This window comes from Temnothorax longispinosus, chromosome 3 (assembly GCF_030848805.1).
Source record: "Temnothorax longispinosus isolate EJ_2023e chromosome 3, Tlon_JGU_v1, whole genome shotgun sequence".
In the NCBI taxonomy this organism is placed as follows: Eukaryota; Metazoa; Arthropoda; class Insecta; order Hymenoptera; family Formicidae; genus Temnothorax; species Temnothorax longispinosus.
In genome coordinates, this window is record NC_092360.1 from 1,867,819 (window position 1) to 1,890,518 (window position 22,700).

At 35.1% G+C, this 22,700-nt stretch overlaps 6 protein-coding genes across 9 annotated transcripts; 2 read left to right on the forward strand and 4 right to left on the reverse strand.

Moving 5' to 3' along the window:
• The first annotated feature begins 63 nt into the window (after window positions 1-63).
• Window positions 64-3,164, forward strand: Ndc1 (Nuclear division cycle 1). Its single transcript, XM_071772450.1, has 2 exons — window positions 64-130; window positions 216-3,164. The coding sequence occupies exon 2, from the start codon at window positions 383-385 to the stop codon at window positions 2,105-2,107; it is 1,725 nt and encodes a 574-aa protein (XP_071628551.1). The 5' UTR covers window positions 64-130; window positions 216-382; the 3' UTR covers window positions 2,108-3,164.
• A 140-nt stretch (window positions 3,165-3,304) lies between these two features.
• Window positions 3,305-6,499, reverse strand: LOC139809505 (WD repeat-containing protein 36). Its single transcript, XM_071772447.1, has 3 exons — window positions 4,857-6,499; window positions 4,500-4,777; window positions 3,305-4,315 (listed from the first exon to the last, which is right to left on the reverse strand). The coding sequence occupies exons 1-3, from the start codon at window positions 6,388-6,390 to the stop codon at window positions 3,458-3,460; spliced, it is 2,670 nt and encodes an 889-aa protein (XP_071628548.1). The 5' UTR covers window positions 6,391-6,499; the 3' UTR covers window positions 3,305-3,457.
• Window positions 6,500-6,648: 149 nt separating this feature from the next.
• Window positions 6,649-9,531, forward strand: Ppat-dpck (Bifunctional Phosphopantetheine adenylyltransferase - Dephospho-CoA kinase). Of its 2 annotated transcripts, none has more exons than XM_071772454.1 (5): window positions 6,649-7,667; window positions 7,822-8,165; window positions 8,292-8,543; window positions 8,702-8,800; window positions 8,976-9,531. In XM_071772454.1, the coding sequence occupies exons 1-5, from the start codon at window positions 7,070-7,072 to the stop codon at window positions 9,222-9,224; spliced, it is 1,542 nt and encodes a 513-aa protein (XP_071628555.1). In that variant the 5' UTR covers window positions 6,649-7,069; the 3' UTR covers window positions 9,225-9,531. The 2 variants fall into 2 exon arrangements, with proteins under 2 accessions (XP_071628555.1, XP_071628554.1); XM_071772453.1 differs by having other exon boundaries at window positions 6,659-7,667; window positions 8,618-8,800.
• LOC139809516 (intraflagellar transport protein 22 homolog) lies at window positions 9,299-10,396 on the reverse strand. The gene is made up of 4 exons (XM_071772462.1): window positions 10,239-10,396; window positions 9,940-10,109; window positions 9,664-9,860; window positions 9,299-9,531 (listed from the first exon to the last, which is right to left on the reverse strand). The coding sequence occupies exons 1-4, from the start codon at window positions 10,275-10,277 to the stop codon at window positions 9,368-9,370; spliced, it is 570 nt and encodes a 189-aa protein (XP_071628563.1). The 5' UTR covers window positions 10,278-10,396; the 3' UTR covers window positions 9,299-9,367.
• Window positions 10,397-10,772: 376 nt separating this feature from the next.
• On the reverse strand, window positions 10,773-18,882 carry LOC139809512 (uncharacterized). Of its 2 annotated transcripts, none has more exons than XM_071772457.1 (6): window positions 18,741-18,882; window positions 18,228-18,310; window positions 13,603-14,107; window positions 12,890-13,059; window positions 12,222-12,762; window positions 10,773-12,144 (listed from the first exon to the last, which is right to left on the reverse strand). In XM_071772457.1, the coding sequence occupies exons 1-6, from the start codon at window positions 18,778-18,780 to the stop codon at window positions 12,032-12,034; spliced, it is 1,452 nt and encodes a 483-aa protein (XP_071628558.1). In that variant the 5' UTR covers window positions 18,781-18,882; the 3' UTR covers window positions 10,773-12,031. The 2 variants fall into 2 exon arrangements, with proteins under 2 accessions (XP_071628558.1, XP_071628557.1); XM_071772456.1 differs by having other exon boundaries at window positions 13,603-14,209.
• Window positions 18,740-22,669, reverse strand: LOC139809508 (uncharacterized). Of its 2 annotated transcripts, none has more exons than XM_071772452.1 (7): window positions 22,246-22,669; window positions 22,016-22,141; window positions 21,836-21,933; window positions 21,544-21,715; window positions 21,183-21,436; window positions 20,568-21,108; window positions 18,740-20,414 (listed from the first exon to the last, which is right to left on the reverse strand). In XM_071772452.1, exons 1-7 carry the CDS (start codon window positions 22,307-22,309, stop codon window positions 19,981-19,983), a joined length of 1,689 nt encoding a protein of 562 aa, XP_071628553.1. In that variant the 5' UTR covers window positions 22,310-22,669; the 3' UTR covers window positions 18,740-19,980. The 2 variants fall into 2 exon arrangements, with proteins under 2 accessions (XP_071628553.1, XP_071628552.1); XM_071772451.1 differs by having other exon boundaries at window positions 21,183-21,451.
• Between the last annotated feature and the right edge of the window lie 31 nt (window positions 22,670-22,700).

Genomic DNA, 22,700 nt, shown 5'->3' on the forward strand with positions numbered 1-22,700 from the left:
ACACGATTATCAATAAAATGAAATAGGCGCGTTTCTATGTGGAAAGGAGTGTCAGTGCGTGAAGATATACGAACGTGGCAGTTTCCTGACTTTGTATCACACAATTCTGGTGTATTTAAGGCGCTCAATGGTGCGAGGTTACGCTAGGTTGCATTTAAATATCATTTAAAATCTTTTAAAATTATTTGAAATCTTTCTGTTCAATGTCCGCACAGGAGCTATAAACCTCGACAAAGCCCGCGGGAGCGGTGATGAGCGACGTTACGCCGCGCGAGGAAGCTTGAGGTACGTCGTCGCGCGGAACCTGGCCTGGCGCGGCGGATGGAAATTTGAAGGTTAACCGGCGTGCGAAGGTGAAGGTTAACCGGCTTCTACGAGCACGATGATCGAGACGGACAAGAAGGGCTGCCGGGAGCTGTTGATGCGGCGGATGACCTTGGCCGTCATCACGAGTGTATTGCTGCAACTGTTTCTCGTCTGTTGCCTCGTCCTGCTCACGAATGCGAGCACGGACTTTGCGCGTTGGTTCGACGAGACGTGGAGCACCGTGATGTCGCCACGGATGTGGGTTTACTTCATCGTCCTCGCCATGGTGACCGTCTTGCAGGGTTTTCTCTGCAGCAAGAATTATCTGCATCTTCCGCCGTACTACAAGAGCAGATTCGTCAAGCTGTGTATGACCCTCATGATTCAGAGCTTGCTTCTGCGAGCGTTATATATTGTTATCGGTGGTATTCTGGTCTGGCTACACTTGTCGTTGAAGAGAGGAAGCTACAGCTCGACTGCAGACTGCAGCGTCATACGTGGAACGTGCACGCTGGAAGAGTACTACTTCCTGCTGTTCAGCGGCTTATGGAGTGGATTATACTTTTCAATCAAGACTGGCGATTCTGCTAGGAAATATTTCCGGTTTCCTATTATAGCGCAATCTAAATTCTTCCAACTGAGACAAAGAATTTACACCATGTTCCCGACATTGATAATTTCCTCCATGTGGTCAACTCTGTATTATATGGCTGTTTATTATTTCATGGGTTCGTATTACCGTGAAGCATTGTTATCTATGATTTCTATGCAGGTAGAAGTCAAGCCTTTGGACACTGTGGCTAAATTGCTAAATCTGTCACTGATATTGCAACTGTGGCTTCATCAATTTATATTCATATTGATTATCAGCAGTACTTACACAATATTTGAAATATACCTGACTGAATGGGCGCCATTTAAATTTGGCTTGAGTGGCGCGTACACTCCTGATAGTTCAGAAATGACTCTTATTGATGTACTATCAATGGACAAGATACCGATAATGCAGCACTTGGGTTACTTGGACCTGGTCACCTTAGCTCAAAAGGAGAAAATGAGAAGGGGTACATTATTCACGCTCAGTCAGCCGGGTGGTCATCCATACAACTGGAACTGTGTGGTGCAAAAGTGTACAGATCTTCTCAAAAAGTTCTCGTCGGACCTCAATGCAATATCTGCAAAATCTCAAGATCAAACGACCTGTTACAGCACGTTGACAGCAAGATTACCACCAGGTCAGCAAAGCCAATATATGTACCACATGCGGAAATTAGTACCGGACGTAGCACCAACGTTAGTAGCGGAAGCAGATGCAAGGGAAGCTCCTTACAGCGGTTCATTTATTCAAAAGTTTTTGAAGCAGAAAAAAGAAGCTGTTGTAACTTATTTATTTTCTAAGCCACTCATCAGTTACATCTTTGGCGAGCAAGATGACAATAAGATTCGTTATGCTTTACACAACGGGCAAATGGTGATTTGGGCAGCCGAAGCAATTTCATCTTTAACCGTCTTTTCGTTGAGTGAAGATTCTTATGGTATTGTACAAAAGGATGTGCCAATCATCATCAACACTCTGCTGTCAGTGAAGCAGGCTCTGGACAAACTTCAAAAGTCAGCTGTGTTAGCGAGAAAAATGCAAGCAGATGATAAATTGATTAGGGAGGTTTTTACGTCTTTACGAAGTGCGATCAAGCGTAGTCTATATAGAATTGTTACAAACTTTGAATCGTATATCAAGGACTTGTCTCTTGAACCTTCGACGCTAGAACAATTGCACGGGTTTCTTTATTATAAGGAATAATTATAAATATTTATATTGTCACAAAGTGAACATATGTGATCCATCGGATTTTGAATCTGACAAAAAAACATTGCATTTTAAGTTTCTTGCGATTGAACGACTACTTTTTTCAATGATCATCTATGTATTAAGTTTATGTATAAGTTTATTAATACAGTTATGTAAAAATATTAACGCAACATATTTTTCAATATTATAATACTTTATTTTATAAGATATCAGTGTGTAGATAATTCTATTTGCTTCGTCAATAGCACATTCCCAACTAAACGATCGCATGTAACATTAATCGTAATGATATTGGAATTAAATCTCCAATATACATGAAAGCAACAAAAGGGTAATTCATTCGAAATGTAAAACAGTATCAGTTTATTGACTATCCATGGTTTACTGTTTTGTTAAAGAAATTATGTACACTTGTTTATCAAATTGTGAAACCAATCATCACACAAATGGCATATCTGATACTATAATGTGATATTATTTTGTTACTATTATTAACGAGATATAAATTTTCGACACTATGTAACGGAAATCGACTTATTTTGTGAGGTTGAAATCTGAGCTTGTTGTTCGTAAATTGCAAGCGGCATAAGATTGCGAAATTCTTCTTACGTTCTAGGAACAACTCGCTGCGTTTATATTTTATAATTGATGCAATTAGGATTATTAATGAAACGGAAAAGTGTTGAAACAATACGTGATGCTTGGCTAATTTCAACATGCGATCGCTTGTGCTTCCAGGCTTCCGCGGAATATTTCTATTTTCAAAATCGGGCATAAATTTTTTGATTGTGCGTGCCAAGTTCGCGACGTATTGTTTAAAACAGTATTAGAGAATTTGAGTCGCCAGTGAATAATTAAAATTAACAGATATTGCGAGCGATCCAACTGGCCAAATTTTATTGATTTACAACGCGTTGTAAATCAATAAAATTTGGCCAGTTGGGTCGCTCGCAATATCTCTGTTAGTATTGTTTAAAAATTTCAGATAACTCATGCCTTTACTACGCAGGGCCTCCGCAACCGCCTAAAGTACTTTTCTAGAAATAAGCGAAAAAATTGTTACAATGTATAGTGTATAAAATAAATGGAAAACTCATTGTCAGTAATACAAACCTTTTTATGAGTGTTACTTAGTTTATTCTTTTCTTGACTGAAAGATGTTTCATTTTTTTCGAAAGAATGCTGATCGACGAGTGTCTATGTAACTTTATTTTTTAATTCGTGCGTGCAATCAAACATCCTGCCTATTTTAATTTTTGAAAATATATGAAACTTAGATTTATTTACTCCATGGTGACTTGTTAATTATTAAATATTTACACGATATAAAAATAATTTGTTTTACATTTTCTTAAAACTTTGTACAACACTTAGATTATAAAATAATTTCTCTCGTATTGTAAGCCAATTTCTCGTCTGGGCCTTTTGGATTTTCCGTAGATACTTTCGTAACGTATCGTTCTCCGAGATTGCTGTACCATGCCACTTTAAGAAGACTGCCAAATACGCTTGCGACAATTCGAAATCCGTCTGTCGTTCCATCATGTAATGAAGCATCTTCATAAACTGCAGCATTGACGATTCGGCGGAACTCTCGTCCAAAGACAATGATTGAATTTCGAAATCGATGTTGCTAGGACCCATTGCCTTTAATTTCTCTATCACATCCGAAAAATTGTTGGTATCTGATTGAAGCAAACTCTTGTTAAACGAAGTAAGATTTTGTAAAAGCGGATGAACACTGGCAGTTTCATTGGTGTTTTCATTGCTTTTAACGTCTGTGAAATCGAAGCGCAGTTGCAACGACGCAACCGTAGGCAAGAAGAACGGTGCGGTCTCTGGAACTTTAGGCGGTTGCCTCGGCTTGTTTCTCCTTTTAATGATATCGATATCGAGTATATTCTGCCATCTAGATTGAGCCACGGCGGACATGGTTATAAGATCGCTATCGAGCTGATCGGGAGACACGTAATCTGGCTCTTCGGCAACGACATCATCTTCATCGACTTTCTCGGGTTCTACGGAAGATCCAGGAAGTCCTACTTCGGGTATCACATTGTCTTTGCTAATGGCCTTTAGCGACACGTGTGAATAGAGCATACGATTCGACCACAGGAAGATCCCTACATTACGTACATGCGCGGTCGCAAGAAATTCTGCCGTCGGAGAGAAACTTAAAGATATACAAGCTTCAGGAACCTGCAAGTGCATGAGATGTATTATTAATATAATATTTTTCAATGTATTCTTTTCTAGTTCAAATAATATAAAGGTCCAAACAATATTTAGAGAAATAAATGAAGAAGCGTTAAGTAAATGGTAACCCAATTTAGAAATCCTATTACTTATCTATTTATTTATATAATTCTGATAATAAATTCACCTGAAAAATATCTATTAAGTGTGATGATGGTATGTCCCAAGTACGGATTGTGCAGTCCATAGATGCTGTGATTAACCATCTAGAGTCAGGATTGAAACACGCATCCATTACTCGTCCCTCGTGCCCTTGAAAATGCCGAACTATCCTCTTTGTATCCAGATCCATTAACACAACATCGAAATTTTCTAAGGCTATAGCCACAAGGGAACTCTCATTGTGATATCGTATCCATTCGATTGACTCTTCCAGTGTCAATGTCGTTCTTGCTGTAGTTATACCTGAGAAAGGATCACATTAAAATATCATAATTTAGAAGGAAAAAAAAAACGTAAAAATAATCTCTTACGGCGCAAGTACCTTTCTTTGGTTTAAAATCCCAAAACTTAATTTTTGCGTCTCTGCCAGCCGTAATAAGAGTTTGATTCAAATCGTCAACCATGACGCCCTTAACGGGACCTTCGTGAGCGCCATTCTCGCTTCCATAGGACGCTCTGTGGATCCCCGATTGAATGTTGAATCTATCAACGTGTCCCGTACTGTAACCGATCACGACAAAGTTTCCACATCTCGTTAAACATAAGCTGGTCGCGCTAGCATTGTAATTGTTTTTGAATCTCTCAGGAAGCAACTTAAGATCGCCCATCTTTTGGAGATGAGACGACCACGTAGTGACCATGCCTAAACCGGAATGAGTAGCCGCTATGTTGCACCATTCCTTTTCCCGCGTCACTTCGGCTGCGAGCTCGGTTATTGGCGGCATTAACAACGGATCGTCGACCGAGTGACTCTTTTTCTTGGAGGCTTTCCTGTTAAACGAGGCTCTACCCAGACTTTTGTTCAATATCTCCGTGACGGTAGAGAACAGCCGGAGTGAAGAATCGCCGCCCGTGGTCAACAGATAATTACCATCGTTTCCATAAAACCGAACGATCGTCGGAGGCTCGGCGTGACCTTCTCTGATTCTCAAGAGCCTGCCCGCTCCATCGGCCATATCAAATATCCATAGCTTGAGAGAATTGTCAGGCGAAGACGAAACCAACAACGGCTCATTCGGTATGTATCTGAGACCCGTGACAGCAGCGTTGTGCGCATTACACAGCTGGCTCTCCACCATGCGTTGTTCCAAGTTCCAGAATACGATCTGGCCACCTAGACTGCCCGTCGCCATGATGGGATGGCCATCCGTACGAAAGCTGATGGATATAACCGGGCCCCAGTCCTGCACAAGCTCGAAGATGGTCTCATCGTACTTGAGATTGTGCAGAATAATATGGCCGTTGTTCAAACCTATGGCAGCCACGTCTATCGCGGGCGCTTGCTCCAACGCCGTCACTCGACTCTGCCATCCCTGGAACGTGTAGACCATCTTGCTCAGTTTAATGTTCCACAGCTGCAGCTGGCCCTGCTCGCTGCCCAGCAGGATCTTGTTCATGTAGGTATTGGGATGCATCAGTGTAGTTATCCTGAAAACATTGTTGCTGAAGTTCAACTCCAGCAGCAGGCTCTCCTCCTTGATGTCCCAGACCTTCAGGGTGCTGCTCTCGTCGACGGAGATCAAGTGCGCGCCGAACGGCAGGAGAATGTGGACCGCGCACTCGTGACCCACGTAGGTGTGCTTCAATTCGGTTCCCCTGCGCCATGCGTAAACATTGTTCGCGCTGGCCGTGTACACGTGAAACGTGTCCGTGGCCAGGCAGGTGATATCGTCCGCGTGGGTGCCCGAGACGCTCAGCAGGGTGAAATGTTTACATCCGTAAGTGTGGAATTCCTTGCCCACGCACGTGACGACGAGGTGCTCCTTCCTCCGGAGGATGTACCTCGTGACAAGCGGCACATGGTTGCTGACGTAGCCGAGCGCACGATTCCGCGCGAATATCCTGCTCTGCACCATCGTGTATTACGAGAGAGAATCGAAAATTGAAAGGTTACAATGATTACAATACACACATCATGCTTTTCGCGGCGTGACCAAGGGGGCGGCCATATTTGAAATCACGATTTGTACGACAACGAGATAAACGCGCGTTTCAAAATTCCGTAACGTAGCGCGACTAATCGGGACGAAAGATCTGGACAAAATTGCACGCATTGGCGTGTGGAGCCAATCAGAGAGCCTATCATATGTTCATGTTCAACTGGGAATCGTGGATCGAGGGATCTAATTGAAAATTACAATTTAACTTTTAACCAATCGGATGAAAACGGAGTAAGATTGAGGTTATCGAATTGGTCGATTTTCCAAATCGCAATCTTCAATAAGTTTGATAATAAATAATAATTTGTAATCTCTGATCTATGTCCTATTCAACCGTGTCATAGAGCTCTTTAAAAAAATTTACACATAAATTTGATTACAATAATCTAACTTGTCATGTGACGAAAGATAGAATAGAAATAGATAAAAAAGAAAAGAAAAACTCCATCCTGAAGCTAGAATCAGTTCGGAAGAAAAGAAGTGATCGTCTACAAGACGATCACTAAAGATTTAAAATTAATAAATTAATCGTAAGTCGAAGTATCAGAGAAGTGCATTCGAGAAATTGAAGTGATTTTAATATATTTTCTACGACATGGCGAACACTGGTCTACTAGTTTTAACGAGTCCTAGAAAGATAAAAGGAATGTTGTTTCTAATCCAGAAGCATGTTCTGAAGACGTTGTACATTCAATACTTTCCGGAAAAGAATATCTTTGCAGGAAATTACAACTCTGCGACGTTACAGAGGAAAGGGTCTGAATTTTCTAAGAAGATTGCCGACATATATATGTATACTTCTCCAATTGCCTCCAGTCTCGACGTTCGTGTCTTGCTCACCAACCTGAAATATCCTGACAGATCTGTTATAAACACGAAAAAACCGGTGGAAGTGGTGATCTTTGATCAGAAATGCAGTGAAAAGGAGGCAGACACGTTCATACAGGATCGTTTAGCAAACAGATCGCAGAACTACCGCTTTGTTGATTACACATATCTGAACCATCTTCTGTATCCGTATGATAATACGTGTACAGAACATGATGTTCAGAATGTAAAAACTTACAAGAATGTAGTGCTGGGTGGCACATTCGATCGGTTGCACAATGGACACAAGATCTTATTAAGCGAGGCTGTTTTGCGTTGTACAGAAAAACTTACTGTTGGCGTGACGGATACTAACTTGATTACTGGTAAATTCTTATAACTTATTCAGTTTAAGTCGATTTACTTTATAGTATATAATAAGGCATTTGAATAGTTTACAGATAAGAACTGTTAGATGACTTAATAATATCATTATGTACACACAATGGTACAGTTATAAATTAAACAAATTATTTTCAGGTAAAATATTATGGGAGCTTATACAACCGTGTGCGCAAAGAATAAAGGAAGTTAAAGAGTTTTTGGAAGATGTAGATTCATCGATAACATATAATGTTGTGCCTATTAATGACATGTATGGACCTACTAAGGAAGATCCAACATTGGAGATGATAGTAGTGAGTCAAGAAACGAAGCGTGGAGGTGATAAAGTCAATGAATTACGTGCGCAAAAAAATTTAAGCAAATTGGACATTTATACGGTAGAATTAGCAATTGATGAAGCCCGTAACAAATCCGAAGAGGCCAAAATTAGCTCTAGTAATCATAGAATACGATTACTTGGCACGAGGCTTCGAGCTCCTGTAGGTTTCCTACTGAGTATATACGATACACTGTAAAAAATTATAAAATAATTGTCATATGAGATTTTCTGTATATAATTCTATATAAATTACATTTTATATAAATTAATCTATTTCTTTTATTAGAGAGAAGGGAGGAGTTTACAACCTTATATTATTGGTTTAACGGGTGGTATTGCAAGTGGAAAATCCTCAGTTGCTGAAAAAATGCAACAACTCGGCGCTGGTCTTGTAAATTGTGATAAGTTAGCTCACGACTTATATTTACCTGGAACAGACTGCTTTCGTAAAATAGTTGAACATTTTGGCTCTTCTATTCTCAACTCAGATGGATTTATAAATAGAAAGCTGCTTGGTGACATAGTGTTTAATAATAAGGTATTTAATTTAGTCTCATATGCTACAGTATATATTATTGCATGTAATTTTATAGAGATATATATTTTATGTAGGAACAATTGGAAAAATTGAATACATTAATTTGGCCTTTAATTTTGGAAAAAGCTAAAGAAGAAATAAATAATCTTTATCACAAGGGTCGTCATATTATTATACTGGAAGCAGCAGTTTTGATTCAGGCTAAATGGCAGAATGTATGCAGCGAAATTTGGACTTGTATCATTCCACAAGATGAGGTTAGTCCTCTCCTTGTCTTACATATAAATCATATTTTGCCTATGCAAAATACGTGGTGATAGGAATTTATTTATCTATTATTTTAAATTTCCCATTTTATGACATGTCTAAAGTATTTATAATTGTTTATACAATCTAAATGTTTTTATAAACTCAGGTTAAATATATTTATAGGCTATAAAACGAGTAATGGAAAGAAATGGATTATCTGAGGAAGCAGCGAAGTTACGAATTGAAATGCAACCAAGTAACACAGAGCAAGTTAAAGAAGCCAACGTTGTCATATGTACTTCATGGAGTCACGAAGAAACCCTAATACAAGTAGAAAGAGCATGGAGAGAACTAACAACTGATTTAGACAAACTACGAATTAAAGTTTGTCCCACAAATAATATGCAATCATTCCATGATATACATAATTAAAATATTGATAAAATGATGAGGAAAATATTGGTAACTGGATGTATCTTTGGCTATAAATAACTACAACAGAGATATATAGATATATTAATAACAAGAGTGCTATTTTTCATCGTTTATATAATTGTTACAAAAAAATGAACATACTATTTAGCAAATAATATGTTGTCACTTAATATCAGTTTTTCTTCTTTGTCTTCGTGCAGTTTTGTCATTAGAGCACTTAGAAACAATCGAAAGTCGGTCTTTAATTTATCACCACCGTCGTCCACGTTACACTTGACATGAGAGACATTTGAGAAACTAGATGCTTTAAACATATATAATGTATAATATTTTAAAAATTAATTTATATACAAGATTTCTTTATTTTTAACTATTTGGAAAATAGAGAAAAATCAAGGTTTTTGTTGGGATTGGATTATTACTCTGAAATACTTACAAATAATTTTCGATGCGCTTGATGTATTATCAGGATCAAAGAAGAGTATCACACAACTATTTGGCCCTAATTTAGCTCCGCTAACGAAATAATCATAATATTCTCTCAATTTTTTCGAAGAATCCTGCATTTTTGCGCTATATACAAGTATCACGCCATGTACATCCTTACGTATAGCTGGCCAACAATTCTTGAATCTGTTGAAACCATTTTTATAATATCTCGTCTTTCATTTATTTAAAATTCAATTTTGCGAAAGCATATGTTATTGTTTACTTGTGATTTCCACTGCAGTCCCACAGCTCGAGATCTCTCGAGATGCGCTCATTATTCATTTCAATATCATTAATTTCAAATTCCAATATTCGAACACCTTGAGTTGGATGATAATCATATGGAATTTCCGTAGCATCCGCCAGAAAATTCGCTATTGTGGTCTTCCCACTCTAAACAAGCACAGTGTGTATATACATGTAATTCAGTTTATGCATAATTTTGGCATAATTTGACAAAAGTAAGATTTAAAACATCTTGATCCTCTTTTATATAAATATTCAATCGATGGATGCTCTTACCTCGGTTGGTCCTATCATTACCAATTTTAATGGGTGCATTGTTTGACAATATTGAAATCACATTGGTTGCAAGTATGTTAACATTCCATTGCACCTGACTACTGTACATACACAACAATATAGAACGCATCATTGTTTGGCGATTGTTACTATAACGACCGTTGTCCCTGTTATGTATATGCAGCATTACTGAGAAAGCAATCACAGGGATATATGATTCGAATTAAAATTATATCGATTACAAAATTCATTAAATTTATGGCAAAAAAATTTTTTAATTTATATATAAAGCAAGTTGTAGAAAGGATTATACATATATTATTTGGTTAAATGAACGTGATGGATTAATTTGTTTTATCATAAAATAGAATTTAAAATGTATATGTTGTTTGTAACATATATTATTAAAGAAACGCTGTTTCTTAACCTAGATGACACGCGCGCGCGCCTTGCAATTATAGTGTTTATTTGAACATAATCCATAATATTTTAGAGTATCATAAAATATGTATGTACAAAAATGAATATATGCTGTTTGTAGAGTTACGATATTTTATTGAATACATTAATATTTAATACATTCATTACAATACTGTCTTCTTAACAGTATTTAACACTATGTAATACAACAATGGATATGTAACCATTGTCATTTTTATCGATAAACAACACATGATTCTAATAAAAATTGTAATTGGTTATTTGCTCATCATTATACTATGGAAGTACACTTTGCTATTGTGACGTAAATTATTCTGAGTAAAATTTTTTTTTCTCAAATGCTAAATAAAATTATATTAACCCTTAAATGCCACACCTCTCAAGAATTTCGTAAATGACACATGGGGTCTAAAAGACCCTAGCATGAAAAATGTCTCCTTACTCATTGATTTTTTTATATTTAGTTATGAAAATTATTTTCAATGTTGTTCAAGGCTTAGAAAAGAGAATAAAATGCTTATATTGTTAAAATTTCAATTTCAACATAGTATAAAAAATTAAGTAAACTGAGTACTGCTAAGTGTACAAACGGATAGGTCAATCACTCAACTATCATCAATGGGAGCATGAGCTCCATTTTGGGGGGGGGGACATTTGAAAATATATCGATGTAGAGGGTCTGGGGTCTGCTGGACCCCGGGTGGCATTTAAGGGTTAAAATATGTTTATCAAAGAAAATTTTAAACATAATAAATTATAATTCTAACACGTATTTCATTACTCGTTTCAGCAAGTTATCGTGTTTGTATGATTGATGATAGAAAAAAGTGATAAAAGAAAATGTTGAATGATTTAATATCCAACTTCTTATAATATTATTTTTTCTGTATTCTAAATCTATTAATATGTATCAAACATAATATACTTTTTAAAATAGTTACATTAATTGTATATTATGTTATATAATAATAATTTTTAATTATGTATATATAAAATATATTAAGGATTAATATATTTCAATTTCTTTTATAATTTGTTGCATAAATTGATTCTCCTAAAACTGAAAATTATATACAGAGGAAATAACATCACAAGAAATTAGATGTCATTAAATTTATGAGTTATATGGCTCAATCTGTATATTTTGACATGTGATAACAACCATGTATTAAAAATGCAAAAAAATTATGCAAAAAAATTCAAGATTGTCAACCTGGGTAAATAATACAAGTTGCTACAGCAATGTCAATTCACTAAAAACGATTGGTGATATTTTGTGAATTAAATTAAATAGAAACCATCTGTGTGTATTATATTTTGACAAGTTGATATTGAATAAGATATTGTTCACTTTAACCGATTGCCATTAACTCTGGTTTATTAGTATCCTCTGGGTAAGTCAAGTTATATAATGCCAATAATGCTGCTTTAGCTGCCGCTTTCTTGGCATCTTTCTTGTTTTTAGCTGAAAAATAAAAATTGTTATTTATATATTGTTAATAACAAAAATATTTCATAATAATTCATAGAATATATACATACCTGTTCCTGAATATTCGACTCCATCAATTTCAACAGCCAGAGTGAACATTGTATTTGGTGGATTACCAACACGGCTGAGCTCGGCATATGTTAGTCCAGGCCTCATTTGATTCAGTAACATGACTGGATGTATATTCGTAGGATTAGGTGGAAGTTCCTTTTGAGCGGGAGTTTTAACAGCATTAGGACTCTCTTTCTTAGTCCCTTTTGTAGTTGGTAAACCAGGTCGTGGGACTGGAACTGAAGTTCCCTGATTATGCCATTCAAGAAAAAGTTTATAAAGTGCAAAACTGGCCAATGAACTCCATGGTATCTCATCTTCAGAACTCGTTGTGTCCATAGCGTTGCTATCATCAGTATTTTCTTCTTTTATTCCATCCATAGATGAATTAGCTTGTCCATCTGATTCAGCATCTATACTCGCTTTCATAGATGCTGCTGTCATTTTTTCAAGTAGTAAAGCTTTTAATGCATTTTCAGCTGCATTTTGACGAGCAAGTGGTTTAGATAATCCTTGCCCAACGTAAGTTTTACCATCAAGCTATAAATGAATATTAATAAACTGTTTTAGAGAATAGATTTGACATAACGCATCATATTACATATTAAATAACATATATTGTAAGAATTATAATATAACATTTTAATTAAAATCATAAAATAATTACTTCAGCATGAACGAGATAAAGTGAGTTTGGCATGGGTCCTTGTGTCTCAGGGAATGTAAATTGGACTCCAGCTTTCATCTCATTTAATACCATGATTGCATTTTTGGGTTGTAAGGTTTTCCTTAGACGTTGGTTCATACGAAGACGCTTTAATCTTTTATTTACTTTAACTACAAAAATAGTTATGTTAGTAATCCATACATAATCCAATATGAATAATTAGAATTTATTTTATATATCAGTGGAGAAATTCACATTGATTACAGGAGAATCTATCCTCAATAATATAATTGATAAATTCAGTGCTCCTGAGAATCTTCAAATTTGCGCAGTGAAATGTCATCATAAAAAGAAAAGGACTTAATCTTATATTATTATACAAACAATTATATTGCTATAATTCTATTTTTTAAATTACAAATTCTTTAATTTATTTATGCTTATATTTATGCTTCACAGGATCTTTCTAATGTTATATAATTCTATAATTGAAGCTCTATGTGTGTAATAATGTCAAAAAAGATGATCAAAATCTACAACTAAAACTGGCTGTTAATTACTTATATTAAAACATTAGAATTATATATCTTCGTTATATACTTTTATATTATACAAATTGTTCTAAATATTCAAATTATAATTCTAAAGAGATTACAGAGATGTACAAAATTATACATTTCTATAATCTCTCTATTTAATTTAAAAATACTTACATCCAGGTACCTTTCTTCGCCACCTTGGTTGGACATCTTGCAAGTCCAAATCTATGTTGTCAAGTTGTTTCAAACTGTCATCCGTAACATCAGAATTATTATTAGTAGAGCTTGGAGAAGAAGATAGCACAGAAGGCTGAGAAGTCACAGGTGTAGTTTGTGCAACACTAGCTGGCTGTGCGATTGCTGTACTCTGCTTTAAGATCGGCTTCAATCGCTGTGGCAATGGACTTGGTGCCTGTTGCTGCTGCGACTGTTGCAGTAGTTGTTGCATGGCCTGTTGGTTCATTGGTTGCTGCTGCTGTTGCTGCTGCGGTTGTAATTTCTGCTGCTGCTGCTGCTGCTGCTGTTGTAATGGTAACTTTTGCTGCTGTCCTTGTTGCTGCTGCTGTGATTGTTGTTGGGGCTTTTGAAGTAGTTTCGTAGATACCATTGGTGGTACTAGAATTGGCCGTGTTGATGCAGCTGGGATTTGCGGTGGCTGTTGTTGCGGTTGCTGTTGCTGCTGTGATTTGAATCCTTGTGAGTTTTGCATGTTGTCTTGTTTATAATTGCTTGGTTGAATGGACGTAGATTGCGATGCTTGGTAACTTCCTTGTGTATTATACTGTAAAACATAGGGTGGGTCGCCGCTACACAAGGAACCTCTACGGTTGTGCTACCCCACCAAGGTCTAGTATCGTATGTTAGAATAATTAAACGCTACCCCTATAGCTCATACCAACCATGTTACCTTTACTGTGGCCAACGTCTCTTTACTCATGACTGAGCTAAGTTTAAATGAAATTAAAAATATGCTATTAATAAACAATATTTTTTTACATAACTGATGTTTATAGAAAAGAAAATTAAAGAGTATGTTTTTATTGTTAAATTGGAATATATATTAAAAAGTATAAAAAGAGATCAGTAAAATATTAAATTCTAATATTAATATGTCATAAAATCATGTTGTGGATTTTGATGTGAATATTGTAAATTAAAGGATCTATGTGATCACTTATTTAAATAAATAAAACTAAGAATCAAGTATTTGACGCCACAAGTAGAATGCTTATAATAATGTAGCATTTCTACCGAGAGTAAAATTTGCTTAGGCACGAGTTCAGCACGAACTACCAAGAAAACGGCCTACGGTAAGGTATGCTATGTGGGTAACTGACGACCTAGTCTTTGGTCGAATGCACCTCCTCGGTATTGTTGTATAGCTACTAGTACCTGCGTTGCAGGGAAGGGGACAGTAGGGACCACTAATTAGTACATGCAAATGGAAATCTTGTCGACAGCATATGGAATTTGAATTATGTATAAAAACAAGCATGTTATTATATTCTTCAATCTCACGCGCAATCAATATTTTAAGTCAATACTCGAAAAATGCTTATTATTTGTATAATACACTAGACTCATTTAAGTACATAACCCATTTGATATGACATATTTAATTTTCTTTATTTCTTGAAAAAAGTTTAAATTTACATTAATTATAAATTATTATTTTAATATAGGTAGACTTATGGTTAAATAAGTTTTGTTGTAAAAATTACATCTTTTTGAAGCATGTGTAATGTATAAATATTAACAAGTACAATACCAACACAAAAAAGATAAAGGAAAAGAAAGTTTTATAATAATTAATTATCATAGAATAAATAAATCTTATCAAATGACAAACAGTGAATATTATTTAAACACATTAGTTTTTAAATTTAGTAAGAGTGATAGACGGCCAATTTTTGAGCAATCAAAGAAAGACGTTAAAAAAATAAGTTAAAACAAACTTGTTTATCGAAAATTTAAAAGTTACAAAAAATTGTTAATGTTTTAAACCATACTTGGACTTCTTCAGAACATTATAACAAAACCCACAAGAAATTACTTTAAAAAATAATAATAATTACATCCTACTGATGAAAGAAAATCGAAATGGGGTTTACATTCAAAGCGTTGGAATGATTAATCGGAAAGTCAAAGTTGAATATAATGATAAGTCAAGAATTAAAAAATAATCGAGATGTTAAAAGTAAGGTAACATTTCTATTATGAGAATTCGTAAAAAATAACTGTAATAACAAATACATTTTTCGTTGGAAAGCACAGAATATAAGTCCAAAAAGTAAAAAGAATTAATGTTCAGTAGGTAATATGTGTAATGATAAAAGGAACGTACGACAAACTTACAATTGTTAGTGGTAACTAAACAGAAAAGAAAATCAGTATGAAAGCCATATAATAAAATTAAAAAATAATCAAGCAAAGAAAAGAGACTTACATATGTGGTCAAAATTCAACGAAGAAAAATGATACACAATTCTTTATCTAGCACAAGTATTCGACTAGTGCGGCTGACTGAGAGTAAAATGTTCGTTAAAATGTTAAATGAAAGTCACAAATAATCAACATGTTATTGCTTATGGCTAAAAGGTGGCAGGACACCTTTTAGCAATAAACAATAACACATCTTGATTATTTACCGACATTTTACTCTCAGTCAGCCGCACTGGTCGAATACTTGTGCTAGATATAGAATTTTGTATCATTTTTCTTCATTGAATTTTGACCACATGTGAAAGTCTTTTTTCTTTGCTTTATCATTTTTTAATTTTATTATATGGCTTTCACTGATTTTCCTTTCTGTCTAGTTACCACTAAGTTTGGTCATAAGTTCCTTTTATCACCACAACATATAACCTACCAAATATTAGTTTTTTTTTTACTTTTTGAACTTACTTTCTAACGAAGAATGTGTTTGCAACTATAGTTATTTTTGACAAATTCTCATAATAGAAGTGTTACCTTACTTTTGACATCTTATTTTTTAATTCTTGATGTGAACTCCATTTCGGTTTTCTTTCGTCAGTAGAATGTAATTATTATTTTTTAATATGATTTCTTGTGGTTTTTGTTATAATGTTCTGAAGATGCCTGATTTAAAAGGTTAATAGTTTTTGATAACTTTTCAATTTTCCATAAACAAGTTCGTTTTAATTTATTTTTTAACGTCCTTGATATTTGATTACTTGAAATTGGCTGTCTGTCATTCTTATTAGCTGTTGCTTTCATTGAGCGTAATATAATTTCTTTTATTTTTAAATTTAGCCTAAATAAATTTTATTAATATTTGTTTTCCATATTTATCTATGTAGAATTGCAATACGGAATATTTTTTGTTTTTATAGAATAAGAAGTATATATCTCTGATACAATTATATATCGTCTATGAATAAACAATACTGCCTATGTGACATTTTTTTTGAAATGCACTTTTTGGCTTCGATTATTTTATATCATCCATTCCATATCATCATTTTACAGGGTAAGGTCGTAAATAATCACATTTATTACAGATGAATTTCAATGTTCATTCAAGAACGTTCATTACATAGATAGTTGTTGTAAATTTCACTTTTGGCAGTTTTTTGTCTCTTCTGAAAACTTTACTAATTATCAGACGGTATTGTTTATTCATTGGCAATATATATAAATAAAAAATATATATATTTAACAATTCATAAATAATTGCTATTCCTTAGCAGTTGCTTTTGTAATAATATATTTAACCATGTATGATAATGATATATTTACCAATTTTTATATTTTTGAAGAAAAATGGGATAGAAAGCTTTTTTAAAAATAAAATTATAAAAGATTGAGTAATTTAACCCTTAAATATACAGGTTTCTGTGAGAAAAGTATTATTAACCATATATGCTTTTGAACGATATCCATTTCACATAAAAAAGATGCAGAAATAATTTACCAATTTGCTCAAACTTTAAAGAATATTTTGTATAAGATCCATATATTGTGTTATAATGTACTATATATATTATTACATATAACATTATATTGATAATAAAATAGATATGGTATTATGCCGGTAAAATGAAGAAAATTAATCTATTGAGATTTCATGGAAAATATTTTAATCAGAAACAAATTTTTTTTAAATCAGAAACATAATTTAGTTTTAATGTTTTCTGCGTTAGTAAATACATCTATATTTAAGGGTTAATTACATATAAAAACATTCTTAAACCATTCTTTCTGTATATCTTTTACAGAATTCTTAAAGCACTTGTCGAAGCTTTTATTCCAATATATAAATAAAAATAATTTTACAATGGTAATGTCTGTGCAACTATTCCTATTTTTTTTTCAAAAGCAATGGCTGTGCTCACACAGTAAAATAATTTCAAATCAGAATTACTGCATTTGGCTTACATTAATTAACATTGCGCGGACACCGTAGGCCTTTTAAGGCACAGTCGATTTTTCATTTATAATTCCCATGGGAATGGAAAAAAAATTGCAACAGTTCCGGCCTATGTAAGTATAGAAATCACTTTTTGAAACCTTAAAGATGATACATGAATTTTATAGATTCTTTTGTAATACAGAAACCCTTTCAAAAACCCTTCGGAGTTAGTTCCAAGGTATCCCTCAGGGTGAGTGCTCCAAAAAGATGGTGTCCACGCAGTATTAATAGACCATCTTGCCTATTTTTACTTATTATGTCAATATAAGATTGTATATCGACATAATCATATGTGAAAGTATATAGCCATAGATATTGTCAAATAGATAAAAAAAAAAAAGAAAAAAGAGAGAAAGAGAAGACTTACAGGCATTATGTAAGATCCTTGGCCTTGGCCTTGGCTTTGGCTCTGGCCTTGGTTTTGGCCTTGGGGATTGTTTGGATTTCTTCCTGCAACGCCGAATTACTTATTAATACACGATTAATACACAAGCATGACAGCATAACACGTGTGAATTACGAAAATTTCATTCAGTTCTCTCGGTCGAAAGAGAGAGAGAGAAAAAAAAAAGTTTTCTGTCGGGATATCAATGTCAACTGAGCGCGCACGCAAGTCGCACGGTCAATGAACGTAATATCTCGGTGAATTGCGTCGTCGCGATTAGTAAATAGCGACGTCACGCCATGTTCTCGAGCGCTGCAACGCGAAAGCTCACGGATGACCGCCATTTCGCACTACCGGCGCGTATTGATTTTTTTTCCCCTTCGCGAAGACTCCACTTTCGCAGTTCACTACTTATCGCGTTGATCGCGACGCGACGCGATGCGACATACGGGGCTACACAGACCGGGGTTTTCATTATATGACGAAAATCCATACCGTTGCCGTAGCTCTGGTTTTGCCTGCTTCGTGTGTACATCTCGATCGGAGCAATAAGCGCTACGCGGATCGCCGACGGTCAAAACTCCAATTCAGTTGGCGACGTGAAAAACAAAATCGGTTGGCAGAGGAAGCGGGGTACAGAGTAGTACGTTTTAACTCATGCAGCCAGCTGCTCAACACTACTATTCTTACGTGTGTGGATTAATTCAGTAACACTTCATAGCATACTCGCCGCACTAGTTACCGTGTCATGTAGGAATGGGAAATGACGCCGGTCGCTTGCCGTCGCTTGGAATGTCGGAACTCGGAAGTAACGAGTCCGCCATGTTGATTCTCTGTCGCGCGGCATATACGACACGCGTTTTCAAGGCCTCACTCTCAGGTTAATTCATACTGTTGTACAAAGTTATTAAATTGTGTAAAATGCAATTGTTATTTCATTGAATTACATAATAAAATACTACGATATAGAAAAATAGTAAAATAAAAGTGACATTCAATTTAGAGATGTGAATAGACATGTAAATTTAACATAGATTTTAATTATTTAATATCACGTGCTAATTTTAATCGTTCAGAAACTATAAACGTTTTATATACAAGTCTTCGTGCTCGGTCACGATCTTAAACTGTCCTTCCTATTTCTAAATCGGTATTAGAATTGATATTATCATTTTGAATTGATCATAATTAATATTTCACAAATATAGGATTGAAAAGATTGTTCATGGATATTTTAACATGTAGTATAATTCTATTATAATTTAGAATTTATTTTTCACATTATATAAAGAGCAAAGAGGCACGTTTAAAATTTTTGTTGCACTTTTCCATAACATTGACAAAAATTTGAGATAAGCATCATTTAAAAAAAGAAATTAATAAGCATACATTTATAGGGTAAATTATAAAGATTTTTGCATTTTTATCAAGAAAAAAAAACAAAAAAATATATAAAATATGAAATATTGATATAATATAAATTAACAGTTAATAAAATATTAATGTATCAGTATTAGTCGTTTACAAATATGATTTTTTCGCTTAATATGTTGTCTCAAACTCTTTAATTAAAATTTTGTGTATCTTATTTTCATCGTATACCTAAAACTTAAAGATATAGAGACATTATCTAAATGACACTGAATAACAGAAATGTCGTGTCCACAATTGCATTGTATATTGTACAAAATTCATATATTGATTTCAATCAAGTAAAGCATACAGTTTTCTAGATTCAGAGTAATCCCTCCATTTCTTGCATAAATTGCATATATGCATCATCCTTCGTCTTAGGTTGAGTTGTTCTGAGCGGCTGCGCTTCCGGTAACCTTTCTGTAATCCTGGAGATATTGCTGGATTTCTTCTTATCGTCTCTCTTCACGCGCAAAGACGTCGGTAAAAATCTAGTAACGTCAGCAGCCAGATTTCTGATTTGTGGTTTTGCCTCGATAGTGGTGGTACTTTTTCCATCTTTGTCCTTTCTGTTGATTAGCTGTGGCGCAGCGGAAAGAACATTGGGTGTCTTGGGTTGTGTAGTAGTTCCAGATTGCGTTTGTATCTGAGGATTTGCTATATTCGACATATTCGACATCTGCATTTGCGGCAATGGCATTCTAGGTATACTTGGAGGTCCGGGTCTCAATATTCTCGGCATTCCAGGTGGTGGACCTAAAAGTGATCATTCATATCCTTATATTATCTCATTTGTGTGTATATGTATAAAACTTAGATTTACAAGTCGAATTTCTATTAAAAGGTACAAACTTTAAAGTAAAAAAAAGTTTAAATAAATAAATGCAAGAAAGAATTTAAATATATCACCAGGTGGTAATCGGAGTCCGATACGAGGTGGGGGCGGCGGTGGCATTCTAAGGTGCAATGGCGGCGGAGGTGGTCTGTAAAGCAGAGGTGGAGGCGGTATGCCCATCGGTGGCATTGTGCTATGTTGTTGTGCGTGCTGAGCATGGGGATGAGACGAGTGTTGCCCATGACCAGAGAGATGCTCCGATGCCCCAGGCGGTTCTACCTCTTCGTCTTCTCCTTTATTATTAGATTTATTATTGCTAGACTTAGCATTGGGTTCGTTTTCCGTCTCGAGCAGCGACAATCGCGCATTCAGATCTTGAGCACGCTCGGTCTCCCTCTTCTTGTGGACGACTTCCATCTCTCGCATAAACTGATCAATATCTTGTCCCGCCATTGCCAACATTTTCTGCTGCAATGTAGTCGGTTTGACTTTTGCCATATCTCTGTCCTTCTCTTTCTCCTTTTCTATATCTTTTTGGTTGTTCTCTGACTCTTGTTTGTCTTCCTTGTCATCGGCGAATCGTATTGTTCTCGATTTTGCTGGTGGATCTTTCACCTGTTGATTTTATAAATATTAAAATTATTTTCCGCTTATAGCGAGACAGAGAGAACAATTGTTAATTCACTTACATTTTCAACTGTATCTTCATCATCGCTTGATAGTTCTGGAGGTGGAAAAGGTGGTACACCAGGAGGCTCTTTATTGGGTGCCAATGTAGGCACAGATGAAGAAGCTGCATATGCACTGGTCTTTTTTAATATACTTGGTGGTACAGGAATATTCATTATAGTATGGTGTTGCGATATGTAATGAGGATGAGGTGGATATATATGCGCAGGTGGTTGTGGCATATCTGGTAAGGGAATCTGTGATGTTAAGGAACCTGTGGAGAAATTTACTACTTGTACTAAAAATACACTGTAAAATTGTACTATAACAAAACATGTATTAGTTGCATGATTTTTCGGAATAATATCTAACTATATCTACCTGGATACATTCTGGATATGTCATTAGCAGCCGATGGCAATGGTATTTCGTCAACTTGCACTTGCTGCGCATGCCGCACAGCTTCAAAATAGGATACCAAGTCTATCCTTCTGCGTTCATATTGTATCAACTGATCCTTCAGCTCTGCCCATTTTTCTTGATCGTCCTTTGCCTAGAAGACAAAAAGATAATACGCTGATTATATCATAGTACAATCCAAATTTCAATTTCTTCATAAGCTTACCAATACTTTATTGAAGAAAATTTACTATTACAGTATTTATATACTTACATACATTTTTAAGACGCGGTCTAAAGTTTCCTTAAGTTTCTTTCGTTTGTCTTTTAATACTTTCTCATTCAAGGGAGGTGGTTGCATTACGTTATACTCTAAAAATAAAAGAATAAATATATAGAAATATATCACATTCATATATACATGCTATATTCTAAAAATTGAATAATCTCTAACCCATTTGATCAATCTTCTCCATCTCTTCGATAATCTGCGCTGGATCTTTGCCTTTCAAAACAGCCGCTCTTACTAATTGTCGTTGCTTTTTATTCTTTTTTAATTCCTTCTTACGCGCTTCCTTTCCTAAAATTTAAGAAAAAAGATTAGATACAGCCTCTCATTTGAAGATTGTGCTTTCTTAAAGATATTCTTTGGTTAGACGCTTGGTTATGTTCTCGGTTACTAACGTGCTTGATCAGTGGGATTCATGTATTTCCCACTTTTCGTGGTGTTGATCGAACGGCGCCCCATTTTTCACAGAATTTTTTCTATTTTTCGTAACAGTCGGACCGACACTGCGGCTCAATTAATTTCCGCAAAATCTCGACCTTATTTAAGTTGACTCCGAAGAGGAGCGCCCAGTGCTCTAAACTAATGGTAGTCTTGACTCTTGATTAGAAAACTTATAACTTTAATCCTATGGATAAATTGCAGGCAATTAGTGCAATTACGGAATGCATCGCTACGAGTTGCTGCACCAAGAGCACACGGCAGCGGAAAGTCTTTTATTTAATTTTATAATGAAATATTCGAATTTCTGACAAAATCAGTCTCGAACGTTTTTTGCGATAGCTTGCTGCTGCGTTCACAAAATAGTCACAACGGTGCCCAATCATTCATTGGCCGTGTTCAGCTGTTGGGG